Below are 17,738 nucleotides of genomic sequence, written 5' to 3'. Positions count from 1 at the left end.
TGTTCTATTTTATTAGTTACTGATGTTCATCTCTTACTGTGCCTAATTTATAAATTAAGCTTTATCATAGGTAGGTATATATAAGAAAACACATAGTATATATAGAGTTGAGTACTACCCTTGGTTTCAGGCATCCACTGGGGATCTGGGAACATATCCCCCATAGATAACGGGGGTCTACTGTACATTCTCCCCAGTCCAGAAGTGGAGTTTAATTCTCTTCTAACTCTTCCTTCCTCCCATAACGGGGCTAGACTTAGTGACTAGCTTCCAAATAGATCAGAATAATAAAGGGGGGAAAGGAACTTTAGAGTAGAAACCAGCTTAACCACATAGTCAAGGTTAAACATCACCAATGACATCACGTGGGTATCCTGTACCTCCTGATATGATAGGAAGGGCACTTCACTTATATGGTATTTCTACCCCAAACCCACAACCCTAGTCTAATCATGAGAAAACACCGAACCAACCCCAAAACAGAGACAATAAACAAAATACCTAACCAGGACTCCTCGAAACTGTCAAGGTCACGACAAACAAGGGAAGATTTTAAAAACTGTCAAAGGCCAGGGGACATTAAGGACACATGATGACTAAATTCAATGTGGCATCCTGGACTAGAGAGAGGACATTTGTGAATCCCAAGTAAAGTCTGGAGAGAATAGCAACTTACCAATACTGGTCTCTTAGTTTTGACAAATGTCCTGATAATGTAAGAGGCGCATATGGAGCTCTGCAGTTTTCTCGGAGACGTTTCTATACGTCTAAAATGATTTCAAAATGAAACATTTATTTAAAAACAACTGACACATGAGCCTCTGTAGCTTATCTCTTTGCTGTGTAAATCTTCATGATTTGGTAACACAATGTCGTATTTTTTTGTAGTCCCAACCCTAATAGATTATCATTTTCCCCTCTGCAGGGCACATGTGATATTTGAAGGTAGTACATTGAATACCTCTCCCTAAACTACTGGAGGGTATGGAGACCTATAGCTCAAGCTTACTGAGTACGAAAGGTAATCTTTGTAAGACTAGTGAACTGGGACTAACCAGTGGTAGAGGTTCTGTCTCAAGGCATTTTTATTTTTTTAAAAAAAATTTTATTGGGCATTTTATTCTTTACTGAACAATTTTACCCTCACGACGAGTAGGTAGCCTCAAGTTACTCAAAAAATAGTCACTATGTCCAAATGTGCCTCAACAAAAACAATAAATAAAATCTCAGACTTTGAGTCAAACTACATCTTAACTTTTCTAGGGTACACTGTAGTGGCCCCGAGCTCACACGGGAATTCTAATCCCAGGGAAAACCACTCAGGTAGCAATAAATGAGGTCAAGATGACCAGACCCTAGTTACCAGTGCTAGAGGTCAGGCACCCAAGGGTATGTATGTACCAAGTCCACGGGGTGACAAAGTAAAAAAACAAAAGAATTCTCAGGAACTTGTTCAGAATAAGCTGATGGTTGTCAAATATCGCCATTATAGCAAAGTAAGTTACACTTAAAGAGCAAAAATTAAATCAAAGAGAATCAGGGTCTATCCCGGCTGTCAGGTCCCGACGTTGAGAACATGTGCGGTTTGATCATCTGCTAAATGCTGGATTGGAGGTCAACACAAAAAGCAATGCAATGCATGGCTTCATTTATATGAAATGTCCAGAACACACAAATCCATGGAAAAAAAAGCAGGTTAGTGGTTCTCAGGGGCTGAGAGGAAGTGGAGAGTGGGAAGAGGCTGCTAAGGGCACGAGGGTTTCTGGGATTAGACTGAGGTGATAGCTGCACAGCTGTGAATATACTAAAAGTCACAGAACTGTGCACTCTAAAAAGATGAATTTTATAGTATGTGAATTAGATCTCAGTAAGAAAAGAGCAACGCAAACAAACAAAAGCAATGCAAAATGTGCCGCTACAAAATGGGGACTCCAGGAGCGCGTAAGTGGTGATGGCATGGTCAAAAATCAAAAAACTGGATCCCTACACGTTTGTTTTTTTTTTTTAAAGAACAGAATTTGAGTAATAAAAACAAAGAATTAGATCCAAAAACCTACGACTATTTTTTTTTCTAGTTTAGAATCCTTCTGACATGAATGGAGCCATCTGAAACAAAAATATACGTCAAACCCCCCAGCATTTTGAAATACAACAGCGAGACAAAAAACAAAGGAAAGATGTGCGGCCCACGAGGGGCGGGCACTTCCTAGTGGGACAGGGCGCCGACGCAGCACGCGCCCCAGCACGCGCCCCAGCTTTGGTGCTTCAGGGAGAACGTGAGCCCCCGGCGCAGAGCCTGCTCACGCCACGCTGCCCGCACTGAGCGCGGCGCAGAGGCTCACACGCATCTGCTGGCTGAACCAAGGCCACGACGCAGCGGCGAACCGGCTTGTTCTACCGAGAAAGTCAAGTAAGTTCATTTTAAAAACTGGCACCATATGCTTGTGCTGGAAAAGGAAACACTCTCATTTAACTTACGGACTGAATAGCTGTAAGGTAACTGGTTTGAATACAGGCATGAAACAAAGCATCTTAATGAACTAAACCTTAATTAACGAACCTGCTCCCAAGGTTCCAGTGGGTGAGAGAGCTTTTGTGACAGCTTGAGGGGTACAGGTATGTCAATGCTGACCATTCACCTATTTATTTATTTTAAAGGTCTTATTTTTTTGTTAATCCTCACCTGAGGATATATATACACATACATATATACATATATATTTTAAATGTTTTTATTGATTTCAGAGAGAGGAAGGGAAAGGGAGACAGATAAATTATGAGAGAAAGTCATCGATCAGCTGCCTCCTGCATGTCCCCTACTGGGGATAGTGCTGGCAACCCAGGCATGTGCCCTGACCAGGAACAGAACCGTGACCTCCTGGTTCACAGGTCGACGTCCAACCACTGAGCAACACCAGCCGGGTGGCCGGAAGATATTTTTTCCCACTGATTTTCAGAGAGAGTGGAAGGGGGAGAAAGAGAGAGAAATATCGTTTTGAGAGACACATCGATGGGTTGCCTCCAGCACATGCCCCTGACAGGGCAGGGGATCAAACCTGCAACCCAGGTATGTGCTCTTGACTGGAAATTGAACCTTCAACCCTTGGGTGCTCGGGCTGATGCTCTAACCACTGAACCACACCAGGGAGTCACCTATTACTTTAAACCAAAAACACGCAAAGCCTGTTTTCCAGTAAGAAGACATGCATGACAGCGTCGCAGTTCAATTGATATTAGTCGGGGTTAATTATCTCACCTCACTTGTACTCTCATTAGGTAACCCTTCTAACACTCGTGTATAAAGCAACAAGGTAGCCAAAAGTAACTTTGTAGTCTCATCACATTTCAGGCTATAGCTGGTATTTTAAACATTATTTCTGTTATTGTACTATCGGTGTTTATATTTGAATCTTTTCTTCAACCCTTGGGTCTTTTTTCCTTCATTCCTTAAACATGTCCACATCTAAAATACTGATGAAAAGGCAATCACTACTACCCGAAACTCCTTCCTGGTCAGACCCCTGCAAACAGCCACTGATTTCCAAGAGGCAGTCACCACCCTGCTTTCCCCAAACTCCCTATCCTTCACCTCTTGAGTGCTGACAACACTTAAAAACCTACACCACTTAGGAGATTCCTGGATTAGAACCCTCTGCACTTTGATTCTGGCAGCTGTTAAAATTCAGTGTAGCAGAAAATCAGGTTGCTTCTTCCAACTGAGGAATCCCAGGAAGAGCCTGCAGCCAGACCCTCAAACAGCTTTTCAGGCCTCATCGTTTATGACAGATGCTGTCATAAGACTTTCAGTGCTTGGTTCTTAGAGGACAGCTTTCTGTGACTGCGGAGTGGGCTCTGTGGGCTCATGCAGTGGGAATCCTGTATTGTGTTCAACTACACTCTGAAGAAAGCTGGTTACTGCTATGGAAAAGTTTGTTCCTGTGCTTCACAAATCTTGCCAAGTCTCTTAATGTGAGTGTATCTTCAGAGATGAAAGCCAGAAGAACTCTTTGGTTATCCAGATACCAAATACAAAGACTGTTTATTTGAGAGCAGCCTGTCTTTCTTCATAAATACATTTTGTAGAGTGATGGCCTACAAACAATTGAAACAGAAAACCATCTATATAGACTACAGCTTCAGAAAAGAAGAAAAAAGTAAACAGGCAGCACAGCACTCCAGTATCAGTAGGAGAAACAGGCCCAAACCACAGCTGCTTTTATACCACCCAGGGCCACTTGAGTGAAGACGAAGCTGGGGACAATGTGATGTTCACACATGGTATTATCGGTTTTAAACCCCACGCCCACTTTTTAAAAAGTGAAATTTAGCTTTGGTTTCTTCAATTCTAGAAAAGACATCTTTGGAGGCAACTGATGATTTAAAAATCAGTAGTGGTAGTCTCAAAGTGAGTTAGTGTCCTAATCCCAATTCACATAGTGGAACACTTAGTTATTTAAAAAACAGTCCTTAAGTTTGCTCTCACCCTGAATGCATTTCTAGTTGGTGTTGGAAAGAAGCTTCCCTGGACTTCCAGACAGGCCTCCCACAAATGCCCTCCTTATCCGAAAAGTAGCCTGCATGTCCTAACTGTAGACACACACTCTCTCACTCTCTTCCCCTCCCCCCTCCCAGGAGTGAGCTGGATTAGACAACAAACAGCACCTCCCAGAGATGAGCACACGTACAGCAGCTGTCAAAAGGAGAAGTCATTTTACTTTCTTTTAAACTTGCAATGTTTGCCTTTATTTTGTTCTTTATATTTTGAAAGTGAAAAGAAATAGTATTGAGTCAATTTCTTTTTGTTTTTTTAAATATTTGTTCTATGTATTTACAAGCCTTATAATTGCTCTAAAGATTTCAAAAGTATTAAGAGTACTTTTCCAAGGGTAGCACTTTTTTTTTTAAAACAATTCTTGGAGTTCTCTGGTCCACAGCATTTCCTTCTGTTCCAAGGTTATGTATGTTTTGATTACTATTGTGATTTTTTTTTTTTCTGAAGCAAGCTGAGAGGCAGGCAGAAAGATTTGATACCAAAAAAGAAAAAAAAAAATCTTTCTTACCTTGTTCACCCCAAACCTTCTTAAATCCGGACTAACTACTCTGCGTTAAAACAAACGTGAGGTGCATCTGAAGGGGAGGGAAATTTATTTCTCTGCTTTTCTATTATACAAGTTGTTTACAGAAACTGCAAATTAAAAAATTACACTGGCATTTGCAGTCCTTAAAATAAATTAAAAGTTCTCAACTTTTTTTTTGCTAAACAGATGTGTTTTTTTTAAAAGTATGAGTCCTCGTTTAAAAAGAAAAGATTATAACAGAAAATATTTTCTATAAATAATACATGTATTTTGGTTGTAGTGCTCCCGCCCTCAGGTCGAAGTTTCCTTTTTCCAGTACCTTTTTCCTCCATGATCACCTTTTTTCTCTTTCCCCTCTCCCACTCGTGCACACGTGGGGTTTCTGCGAGAATTGGCCTTGCTGCACTGTGATTGGCGAAGACGTGAAACTTTTTAAAAAAATACTTAAATTGTTTCTTTTGTTTGTCTGTGTGTATTGGAAGTCTAGTTGTCCTCCGACTCCTCCTCCGCCTCCCGCAGCCACGTGAAGAAGGCGGTGACGGACTTGAGGGCGACGCCCTTCCCGGCCTGCTCGGCGGGGTCCTTGCTGCTCTCCCACTTGTAGAAGGCGTCCTCGGAGATGACCTCTTCGTCATACAGGCAGTCAAAAAACATCCGCAGCAAATCTGCAAGGAAGCGAAATAAGCCATGGGCCTGGGGCACTGCGGCTGCGAAGGAAAGATGGGTTCCGAGCAACGGGCGAATGCGCGTTACTCCCCCGGGAGAGCCGCCGACAGCTCGGCCGCGCTGGCCACGGGGAGAAGCCAACAGCTCGACTGAAGAGCAGGAAAGGAAGGCGTAAGCAATCAGATGATTTCTTAGTCCTGTTATTTTGTTCAATTTGAACTGTTTTCTGATATTGTCGAGCTGTTTAATATTACATAGTTGTCAGCCTACACACTTTAAAAATTAAATACAAAATAATTTTTAGCCCTGGCCAGGTGGCTCAGTTGGTTGGAGCGTTGTCCTGTGCACTGAAAGGTCGCTGGTGTGATGCCCGGTCGGGGCACGTACCTAGGTGTCAGGCTCCATCCCCGGTCAGGGCGCAGACGGGAGGCAATCGATGGTTCTCTCTCTCAAATATATCCTCAGGCGAGGATTAACAACAACAGCAACAAAATTCTTAGGGCACACCAGGTGAAAATCTCTGTCCTACAGTGATTCATCAGCACTAGCAAAGAACGAAAACTCTGCAAAAGGCACAACCTAAGAAAGTGCCAAAGAACTACTCCATTTCTAAATTAGTCACGTAATACCCACTTTTATAAGTTTCAACTAAGTTTTTCAAGATTTAATACAATGCAGTTAATTTACCAATATCACTAAGACTCAGGTGTCAGGTTACCTTACTTGTCTGATTAGCCAGAATTAATCATAAACCTTAACTGGAAACTAATCTAAAATGCCTTAATGCCTTTTTTGGGGCCTGAGGATGCTAAAGAGTATTCTTTTCTTTCATTATTAAGACCTGTGTCAAAAAAAGTGATTATATAATGCGTATGCTAATATGGAATGCCCTAGACCTGCATTGTCTAATAGGGTAGCCACTAATCACACTGGCTATTTACATTTAAATAAAATTTAAAATTTAGTTTCTTAGTCACAATAGCCACATTCAAGTGCTCAACTGACATACGTGGCACATGGCTGCCACAACACAAGGTACAGATATATTTCCATCATTGCAGAAAGCTTTATTAGACAGACCTCGCCTAGAGTGACAATTAAATATGTAATTTAAACTAGTTCTCTTATAATTTCAAAAATCAAGTACATAAAATGTTTAGGTTTATGAAAATTGTTGGTTATCTGAGTTTTTGTTACCAGGAACTCCTCTATTATCCACTGTTGAAAGCCATCACACCATCACAAAGTCCTGGCCTAGATAAATCTCACCCATTGGTTGGATTAATTGTAGCAAGACGTAAACTTACTGGCAGGTTGATCAAGTTTGACTATTGATGCTTGTAGTGCATAAAGTGCTTGCAGTTCCTTTTCTGTATCCGAGTCTAGGTACTTGAGTAAGATCGGCACTCTCTGCTTGATAACAGCAGTGTCCACTCGGAAGGTGGAACAGTCAGCTAGAGGTGATAGAAAAACTATGCATTACATTTAAGGAATTAATACACACAACCATTTCCAATTTCTGAGTCCTTAAGACACATAAGACTCTACAAGGAAAGAGGAAGTGAAGGGGTCCAAGGCAAAGATTTTGAAATTCAAAATGTTCTGAAATTCTTAATGGGACATTCTCTCTGAAATAATAAAAGAATATGGAGGGGGGACATTTTCTGAGTGCTGGGTTCTCTCAACAGTTGCGTACCCAATTCTTTATCTTTAATCATAATAAAACAGGTACAGTTTTTTTATGACATTTCAAACTAGATACAGAACATTAGAAAGGAAATTAGAGTGATAGTTCATGCAAATCTTTTCAGAAGGGTAATATTATTATTATTATTACAGGCGGATGAGAACTGGGACAGTGGCAAACAACCTGCCTGATCTGGGCCTTTGGGCGGCAGGCACAATACAAAGGGTCAGCTGAGGAAAGCATCCTTGGAGCCAAGAAGCATATGGTTTTATTTCCTCTGCAGGTTGGCACCAGGACACAATCTTGTTTTTAAAAGCAGCTTTTATATTTTCTAACTCTGATTTTATAGCGTCAAAGTTTTATTTCCATAAATAAAAAATATTTAAAATTTTTTAATGAAGACTTTCTACTTAGCTTGTTGTTTACCTCATTAAAGAACTAACATTTAAAAAACATTCATTGACAGAAAATCTTAAATTACAATTCTGAAGCTACCTTCTAAAATGATAAAGAGAGCCCTAAACTTCTGAAGAGCTTTTGAGCCAATGAATTTTTTTCCCTATTTCAGTGATAGAAGCGTGGATTTCTATCTGAGGCTAAGAGGATGATCTTGTTAAATATTATAGGCAGCTTACAATAGTTAGGGTTTCTACCAATCCTAATCCTAACCATTTATGAAATTCATCAACATTCAATGAAACTGTCTTATATAAAGTCAACATAAAGCAGAAGCGATTGGTATTTCTTTCCTCATATATGTACTTATATAAAATGGCTTTCCTGTCGAGATCTGTCCTTTACTGGTATTAGGTTAAGAATATCCACACCTGTTCCTTTTAACTCTTGAATGGAAGGAGGAGGCGGCTTTGAATTTTGGAGGGTGAAAAGTAAATTCACAAATTTTAACGTGAATTAGAAAAGCCACATGCAATACAGTATAAAACAACCAAAGGCATGCAGTAGCTGCTCAGATCTAGGCTCTTTGCAGGCAGAGCAGCTAGTCGCCCTCCAACTTGAGACAGCCAGGCATCGTAGACAGAAGGGCCCCCTTGTGCACGGAAACTGAACTATATAGGCTAAGTTTTAAAGACAATATAAACTCAGGCCCCAATCATCAGTATTTGACATAGTGGAGGTTTCAGATATTAAGTTTTGCCTTTAGAAATGTTACTTACCTATTATAATAGCTGCTTTACAAACGGCTGTCATTAAAGCTCTAAGGAATGTAGGTGAACTCATCTGGCTTTCATCTAGATTAGCCTGGTATCAAAAGTAAATGGAACAGTTAAAGGTACCCTCACACACCAGAGAAATTATTTCTCCTAAACTAGGTCTCAGCTGGCACTAAGGGCAGATGGGATCACAGTCAACCTTCTTGCAAAAATTAATCTTCTGATTCACTGGAAAATACTTAGGCTACTGTGAGTTCTGTCTGAAAATGGTCTGAGTAGCAGTATTTCACTTTCAGGAGTGTTACCACCGCTTACCCTCTGCTCATTCTAGTATACAGTGCTGTGTGCCATATACATTGGAAGTGCAATGATTTAAAAACATTTTTCTTTCTCAATAAATAACCCGTATTATAAGATGATTTATTCAAATCTATAAATGTGAAAGAACAATACCACAACCACTGTATTCTAAGGACTACTTTTCTCAGTAGTGTGCAACTCTTTTTAGGTGTGCTAACACTGCTTTTCATCTTAATTTTAATGTTGAATCAGAGATTGATCTCAAGCAGTGCCTCAAACAAATCCTTTAGGGGGTGGTGGCAAAATTGTTACTCTTTTCTAAGGATGGCAAAAAATGTATTTAGAAATATGCTAAGTGAATAGGTCCTAAATTTGTTTTTTTGTTTTTTTCTCTTAAGATCTTATTTCTCTTAATATCTGTGAAACACTTAATATGCTGTGAAACACTATCCTAGCAAAAAGAAATGACAAACAAAAGAAGGCATTTTCTAGGCAGGTATTTTAAATACTTTTCAAAGTTTATGTTTCTTATGCCTGTGAACAGAATTAATGCTTATCTCAGCTTTAAAAAAAAAATAGCACAGTACAGTATTTTCCCCTGAAAGGGTCAGCCTAAAAATGATTGGCCAGGGGAAAAAATTAAAGCCGTCATTATAAACTTCTGTGTTAGAAAGCTAAGCATTTCAAAGATACTGAGAGATGATCAATTTAACGTTCATGAATTTCAGAGCTGACAGATTAACTAGCAGCTTTCTCTCTGTTGACTGTCTAACTGGCCGTTTCCGAGAGCAGAATCCAGAGCGCTAAGCGCGCCGGCGGGCTCTGCGGGACAGTGGCGGCGGCACAGGCCGGGGCTGGGCTGCGCGGGGCCTCCCCGACCTTCCCCGCAGAACAGTCACAGGCGGTGCCACTGCTGACAGCGAGGGAGGAGGGTGGCGCGGGACAAGAGCCACTCGCAAAGCATTTCAAGACAATTTATGTGCTGTAGTCAGTTGCTCGTTTATACCTCTTTAAAACATATTTTATTTAGGCTGAAGCAAGGCTGGTCTAGTCTCAGAAATGACTTCTTCAAAGTCTGAACAATTATTTGTGAAGGATAAATGAGAGTAAAAACACACCATTACTTTCTGGCTCAACAATACTTTATAAATCGGTGGACAGAGAGATTTTAAGCACTGAATTATCATGTGAAATCCCCATAGGATTAGATTTCAAGCAGAATGTGAGAAAAAGAGACAAATTAGCTAAATGTAATTAGATAATAAATACCACTTCCAAACCATCTGTTTTTTCTATTTTAAAGAAACAAACTGCATAATTCTTCTACCAAATAAAGCTGAATATTATTATTTTGATATTCAAGAGCAGAAAAGACGTGAAGAAAAATGTCAAGAACATTAGAGTATGTTAAGCAAATATGTTAACAAAAATAGGCAAGAAGAAAAAAAATGGATCTGCTAATCGGTCTAGATGAGCAAAATCAGATTTACACAATGCTGGTTACAGTCAGAGCACCAAACATCCACATTTATTGTGAGCTCAGTTACTATTGTTTTTGCTTTCTTGCTCTCTTCTTTAAAGTCATCTTTATTAGGTATAATTTACATTAAGTAAAATTTACCCTTTGTCTTCTCTTTAAGAGGAATAATTGTTTGCCTAAAATATGCAGAATAATGATATACCAAAAAAATGAAGCCCAACATGGATGAAAAGGTAAAAAACAGCCTCATTTTACAATACAGATGGAAATAAAAGACCAAACTGCTCATGACAGGCTCTATGAAAAATCACGGAGAGTGACGTTAAACATGCAAACACTGCCCCACCTTCCAAATCAGAAAAGAAGGTGTCTGACGTCAGTAACACACCCACAAGCTTGAGGCTGATTCTACGCGAGAGTCTACAAGGAACTATGACAAGTTAAAAGTCTCAGGAAGGGAAGCGATGGTTATGCTAAGAGGACTAAGTCCATGAGAAACAAGTGGTGCTAAGCAAACCTTTCCTTTTCTGACTTGATCAGTATACGGTAGCGCACATGGACACAGGCACAACTCCTCTGGACCTCAGCAAGGCATCTGACAAATTATCTGATGCCAGACACGCGCTTGTAGGCAAAATGAGAAGGAGAACTAGGCAGCAGGATGATGCGACGCGAGAGAGAGGTAAGAGCTGGAAGCGCCCACGGGGTGGCGGTGCAGCCTGGTCCCTGAACGTATGTGGCCTTGTCCCTGGCCCTGCCCCATTCACATTTTACCCACCACCTGGGTGAGGGCACAGTTAGCACATCAGTGAAATGAAAGGAGGATGCAAAGTGAAAAAGATGGCAAGCCATTTTATGACCAAGGCAGAATCTAAAATGTTCCGATAGAGTAAAAATGTGTCTACTTTAAGAGGATGAACATAAACAGAAATAAATTTTAAAACATTATTTTGGTTCAAAAACAAAATGCGTAAGTTCAGGACGGGAGAGGATGGCTCAACTGCAGGAGATGAAAGAATGGGTACTACACGATCGAAAGGGCAACGTGAGTTCAGTGTGGTGAGCCTGCCAAGAGCAGAGTCCAAAACAAAAAATACACCGCCACCGAGCTCTGTGGGACCACATCTGGTGATCACGCTCAGCGTGCACATGTCCCTTTGAGAGTGATGCTGAAAATCCAGGCTCTGTTTGGATAAGAGTAACCAGACAAGGGTCTGGATATCAAGACTTCAAGAAAAAATAAGAACCTAAGAGAGGGAGACAGGAAAATAATAATAGACCATTACAATTAATGAAAAGATTCACAACTGGGCGAGATGACATACTTATCTTGTACAGACATGGGAGAAAATAGGTAAAAAAACCAATTATCAGAAGCTTCATCATTTCTCAATGCCCAGGAGTGGTTAAACAAATAAGAACTGATTTGAAGGACTATAAAACAGGATTTATAAAGATGGAGAGGACTACATTAGCCCTCCATGGCTTTCCTTCAACTTGGATTATTAAAATGATCCCATGGAAAATGTAGCACAAATAAAACACACCTACATAAACAAAATTTACTGTTTAAAGGAACACGGTAACAGATTAAAAACAGACATGATCAAAAGACTCAACAGACTCCACAACACAAGATAAATAAGGCATAACATTTTCAGAAGGGAGTGTATTAAGCCAACATCTTTCATAATAATTACATACTGCTTGTTAATTTTATCGAGGCTAGTATTTAAAATGTAAGAAAACTTAGAAATGTAAATTTTTGAATGGTAAAAATGTAGGGTATATCCTAACCTAAGGAGACCAAGGAAAATGGCTTATGTCCTGAGTATTTTTACTTGACCTTACAAAAAACTATGAATCTTATTAAAACAGAAAAATAGCCTCAGTGTTTCAAATACACGTACATGTAAGAATAAAAACAAACTTCATTAAAGTTAAAAACTCCCATGAAGGGAAAGAGTAAATGTGGATTAAGGAGATCCCTCAGGAATCTTTCTGGCAGGGCTATCAGGGAAGGTGACATAGTCGTTATACCTCTACCCAGTCAAAGATCTGTTCATCATTTGCTTTGTCCTCAATAATGAGTTTCTCAAGTCGATTATACAGCTCTTCAGCAGAGAGTTCTTTCTTTGAAAGTGCTTCGGAGGAACAGGAGCTGTCAGACTCTATAAAGTCCAACTTCTGAAACATAAAATGTTAAGCACGTTGATATAATTCAATGTTATCACCCTGAGAGGAAAACAAAGTCATGGGCTGTATATTCTATTTTACACGGGATCAAAAAAATCAGCAGAAGCCATTTTATATTTGTAGATCTGAAAGATTACCATACCACTATCCTTCTGAATATTTCTCCAACTTTTAAAACTGTGTATTTCTGATTCTACTTACAAACAAGTAAACAAACAAAACCCCTGGAATTGTCTCTCTGGGTATGCTTACCTCCCAATCATTCTGGGCTTGTCTTGCTCTTGCTCTATGTCTCTTAGCCATAGGTCCTGAGGCTCTGTTAACTTTTTAAAATTCATTTTTCTTTCCGTTCCTCAACTGAACAATTTCTTCTAAAGCATTTTTATATGTTTAAGGAGTTAATTTTCCAATATGTGTTATTACAACTTAAAGTTTTAAAAAATAAGTAACTACAGGGATTTTTTTTAAAAAGGATTTTATTTATTTTTGTTCTTAATCCTCACTTAGGGTATTTTTTTTTTTTTTTTTACTAATTTTAGAGAGAGGGGAAGGGGGAGAGAGAGAAACATCAACATATGAGAGAAACATCGATTGGTTCCTGTATGTGCCCCACCAGGAACCAAACTGGCAACCCCTTGGTGCACGGGACAACTCTCCAACTGAGCCACAATGGCCAGCGCACTACTGGGACTTTTTTATTTAAAAAATTTAATGATATTCAGTTTCATAGAACAACACTAGAAACTTCACTAGCAAAACAAATAAAAGAACATCTTTTGCAAAAATTAAGGATGAATTTTCATGGGAGTAGATTAGTCTAAATCAGTGACTCCTGATTAAGTAATTTCAATTGCCCTATTTTCAAGTTCACTGAATTTTTCTTCTGCCTGCTCAAATCTGTTGTTGAACCCCTTTACAGTAATGTGTTGCTTAATGACAGGCACACGTTCTAAGAAATGTGTCGTTAGGCAATTTCATTGTGTAAACAGAGTGCCCTTACACAAACCTAGATGGTACAGCCTACTAAACACCTACGCTATATAGTAACGCCAACTGCTTCCAAGCTACCAAGCTGTACAGCACGTTACTGTACTGAATACTGTAGACAACTGTAACTCAGTGGTAGAGATTTGTGTATCTAATCATATCTAAACATAGAAAAGGTACAATACAGCTAACTCTTGAATAATATAGGTTTGAATTGCATAGGTCTACTTGTATGAATGGAGCTTGCAGGGACCAGAAGTTGCTCTGGGTGAGTCAGTGAGTGAATCTGAAGGCCTATGACTTACTGTACACTACTGTAAACTTCATAAACACTATACACTTAGACTATACTAAATTTAAAAATATTTTTATTTCTTCAATAATAAATTAACCTTAGCTTACTGTAAATTTTTACTTTGTAAACTTTAATTTTTAAGAACTTTTTTGCCCTGGCCAGATGGCTCAGTTTGTTGGAGCATCGTCCCGTACACAAAAAGGTTATAGGTTTGATCTCTGGTTGAGGCATGTATGGGAGGCAACCGATTAATGTTTCTCTCTTATATCAATGTTTCTCTTTCTCTCTCTCCTGCCTTCCTCTCTCTCTAAAGATCAATAAAAACACCCTCCAGGCCCTGCCAGGAATGACTCAGCAGTTGAGTGTCGACCTAGGATCCTGGAGATCGAAGTTCAATTCCCATTCAGGGCACATGCCCGGGTTGCGGGCTCGATCCCCAGTTGGGGGCGTGCAGGAGGCAGCCGATCAATGACTCTCTCATCATTGATGTTTCTCTCTCTCCTTCCCTTCCTCTTTCTGAAATCAATAAAGACATATTTAAAAAAACAAATAAAAACAAAACTTTTTAACTCTTTTAGAACACTTAGCTTAAAACACAAACATATTGCACAGCTGTACAAAAAGGTTTTCTTTATATCATCATCCTATAATCTTTTTCTACTTTTAACATTTTTTTAACTTTTTAAACTTTTCTTATTAAAACCTAAACCACAAGCACATTAGCCCAGGCCATCACAGGGTCAGGATTATCCATATCACTGTCTTCCACCTGCACATCTTGTCTCACTGGAAGGTCTCCAGGGGCAATACCATGCATGGATGAGCTGTCACTGTCTATGATATCAATGCCTTCTTTCTGAATACCTCCTGAAGGACCTGACTGAGGCTCTTCTTGAGTAGGTGTCATTCTTTTCAGAAGTATGTCCATGGTGGTTTGCTTGGTTTCTTGTTTTCATCATAGATTTGCTTGTAAGCAAATAATGCGCTATGAACATTCCTTTTCTATTAATGAAAACCTGTCTTTCAGTGTCAGGGTTCATGTTACCAAACATTTTAAGGAGCTTGTGGAGGTCTGCAAATGCTTCTGCTAAAGCCTTCATGCAAATTTTCTTGGAGGCCCTTTTTCTTCTGCAGTTTCCTCTCTCTTGCCTCTTCTCCAGCTATGTGTTCCTGTTCTAGCACCTGTTACCCACAGAAGTAACTTCTGGTTGTGTCTACCTGCTTTCAAACCCAGAGCTCAGACAACTTGCATCTTTAGCCCTACTATCCCTACCCCTGCTTTATTTATCAACTTCATTTCTGGTTCATGAAGATACATAGCTTGTTTTCTAAGTAAGACTAAGTCTTTTAAATTTTATTTTTTAATCTATAGCTAATGAATGCATAGTTGATATGGACTTAAAGAGACATCTTGACCAGGACTTCCATTTTGGTCTAATTTTAATGACTAGAATGTTAATACAATTATCTTTATTTCCTCTATAAAACAGACCTACCAAGGTGGACCCTTGAACAACAGGAGGGTAGGGACACCAACCACTTGTGCTGTCGAAAATCTGTGTAGAGATTAAATTGGTCCTCCACATACAAATATTCCCAACTGTGGACTGAAAATACATACTATCAAACAGAAAGGCGTAAGTCTAGTTTTAACTTACCTGCTCCAAGAGAAAATTATGTACATCTTCCCCTTCTGGTAAAAAGTCCTTCCAGCTGAGGTCAGCCTCCCTCCATAAGGCTCCTACTTTCTTATGGCTCTGAAACAGAGATAAGTCAAAATCCACTTACTTTTACACTGGCAAGAGAAAAACATAAGAGTGCAGAACTGTTAAGATTGAAAAATCAAGGCTTTTGCCCGGCCAGTGTGGATCAGTGGGTGAGCATTGACCCATAACCCAAGAAGTCACCAGTTTGATTCCTGATCAGGGCACATGTCCGGGTTTCGGGGCTCAATCCCCAGTGTGCAGGAGGCAACTGACCAATGTTTCTCTTTCCCATTGATGTTTCTATCTCTATCCCTCCCTCTCCTTTCCTCTCTCTCTAAAATCAATAAAAACATATTTATAAAAATAAAATACTGCTTTAAAAAGAAATCAAAACTTTTCCTTGCTGATATGAAGTTAATTGCTTAGGACTCTTAGTATTGAAACAGATGCCTGAATGTATGTAAATATAATGGTGAATGACTGAAGTATAGCTGTTTAAGGTTTAATAATTTCTTTTGCTGGATGACTAATATGGGGATCTGCAAGCTGGTACTTGGAATTTATGAATATAATCACCTAAAAAGAGAGCAAAGTACAGAGTTTACAAATTCAACACTATCTCTTTTCCCAGATAGTGTTGTAAGCATCTGCTATTAAAGCCATTCAACAAGCCTAGCTGGTAGTCCTCCTCTTCATAGTAGATCACGACTACATAGTATGCTGACTAACGTGAGAATAGCTAAGAAAGTTGTTGCTCCTGAACCAGGTATGAGTATTTCAAAGGAAAAAAAGCACAGGTTGAACCCAAGAAATAGAGAAGAGCTGTTGTCAGCTGGAAAACTGATGAGGAGGTGCAAGTCCATTGCTTGAATAAAGTCACAGTGATAAAGGAAAATGTCAGGCTTCGAGGCTGCAGCTGTCATCTACAGAACATGTATTAATTATTTCATATAGTAACTTGCCCAAGGCACAGCTGGTAACTTGGCAGAGCCATAATTTAAACTCAGGCTGCCTGACTGCAGAGTTTATGCTCTAAGAGAATTTCATTTTAGTCTTTACACATAAAAGTGAACAAGAATTTGAGTTTTAAATAAGGAATAAAGTCAGGTAGGTGGGAGAGGAGGAGGAAATTTTTGATTTGCAATTAGGGTTCAATAAAAAATTTAGTGCCAGCAAGCAATGAGTATTAACAGCAAACAGATAATCAATTAGAACTAGAGTCCAGGCTATTTCGTATACATATCTATGAATACGAAACTATTACACAAATGTAATACAAAAGGACTTCTGTAGACTTAGAGGGAGAAATAAAACATTAAATTTTATCAATGCCTATAAAACAATGAACTCTATCATTGAGATATTTTTGGGTTTGGTTTGAATAAGTCAGAAATCACTCTGGAATTTTCAGGTCTGAGTTCTCTCTCGTTTTGACATCTTTCACTCAGGACCTATGTGATGCTACACCCCTTTCCAAACCAAACCTCTTAGACCTCTAATAGAGCACTGACACACTCTTTTGAAACTATTGGTTTAGACTCATCTGTCTTCCTCTCCAGTTTATAAATTCCTTGAAGGTTTAGTATTCTTTGTAGACTGAGATCCTAACATAGAGCTTTGTTGAGAATTATGTAGTACTTATTAAACTAAAATAAATTTAAGAAATTCACAATCCTGTAGAATCATTTTTTCCACCTATTTGTAATCAGATTACCTACCCCATGATCCAAAAATAATAAAATCAATCATATTTATTTTAATCCTCACCGGAGAATGTATTTTCATTCATTTTTAGAGAGAGAGGGAGAAATATCAGTGTGAGAGAGAAATATTGATCAGCTGCCTCCTGTACACACCCCGGCCAGGGATCGAACCTGCAACCTAGGTATATGCCCCGACTGGGAATCAAACCTGCAACCCTTTGGTGTACGAGATGATGCTCCAACAACCAAGACATCCGGCCAGGGAAAAAATCAATCATTTTATGAGTGCTAGCTTTTTCTGAAAGCAGAGGAGTTTTCATTGAAATCAATGAAAAAGTATAAATAATGCAGCCATTTTGTTTCAAGAGAAGATAAAGTTACTAGCCACAAATAAAACATATTTTGAAGTTTTTTAGAATTATATAAAATCTAGTTGAGATTAGGTATTTCTTTTCCAAGATACTAGTA

General features: G+C 39.2%; 1 protein-coding gene across 31 annotated transcripts in view; it reads right to left on the bottom strand.

The window, feature by feature from the left end:
* Nucleotides 1-4,963: 4,963 nt before the first annotated feature.
* Nucleotides 4,964-17,738, bottom strand: part of EIF4G3 (eukaryotic translation initiation factor 4 gamma 3) — a 234,008-nt gene continuing 221,233 nt past the window's right edge. For all 31 annotated transcript variants that reach the window (XM_081145840.1, XM_081145844.1, XM_081145846.1 and 28 more), the window contains 5 exons: nt 15,520-15,618; nt 12,424-12,570; nt 8,607-8,691; nt 7,052-7,198; nt 4,964-5,743 (listed from right to left, as the gene is read on the bottom strand). In XM_081145840.1, the coding sequence (XP_081001966.1) occupies nt 5,562-5,743; nt 7,052-7,198; nt 8,607-8,691; nt 12,424-12,570; nt 15,520-15,618 (660 nt within the window). In that variant the 3' untranslated portion in view covers nt 4,964-5,561. The remainder of the gene's footprint in view (nt 5,744-7,051; nt 7,199-8,606; nt 8,692-12,423; nt 12,571-15,519; nt 15,619-17,738) is intronic.

This window comes from Miniopterus schreibersii (assembly GCF_964146895.1).
Source record: "Miniopterus schreibersii genome assembly, chromosome: 8".
NCBI classification, from domain to species: Eukaryota; Metazoa; Chordata; class Mammalia; order Chiroptera; family Miniopteridae; genus Miniopterus; species Miniopterus schreibersii.
Note: the sequence above shows the minus strand (reverse complement) of the source record. Positions and strands in the feature narration are given on the sequence as shown.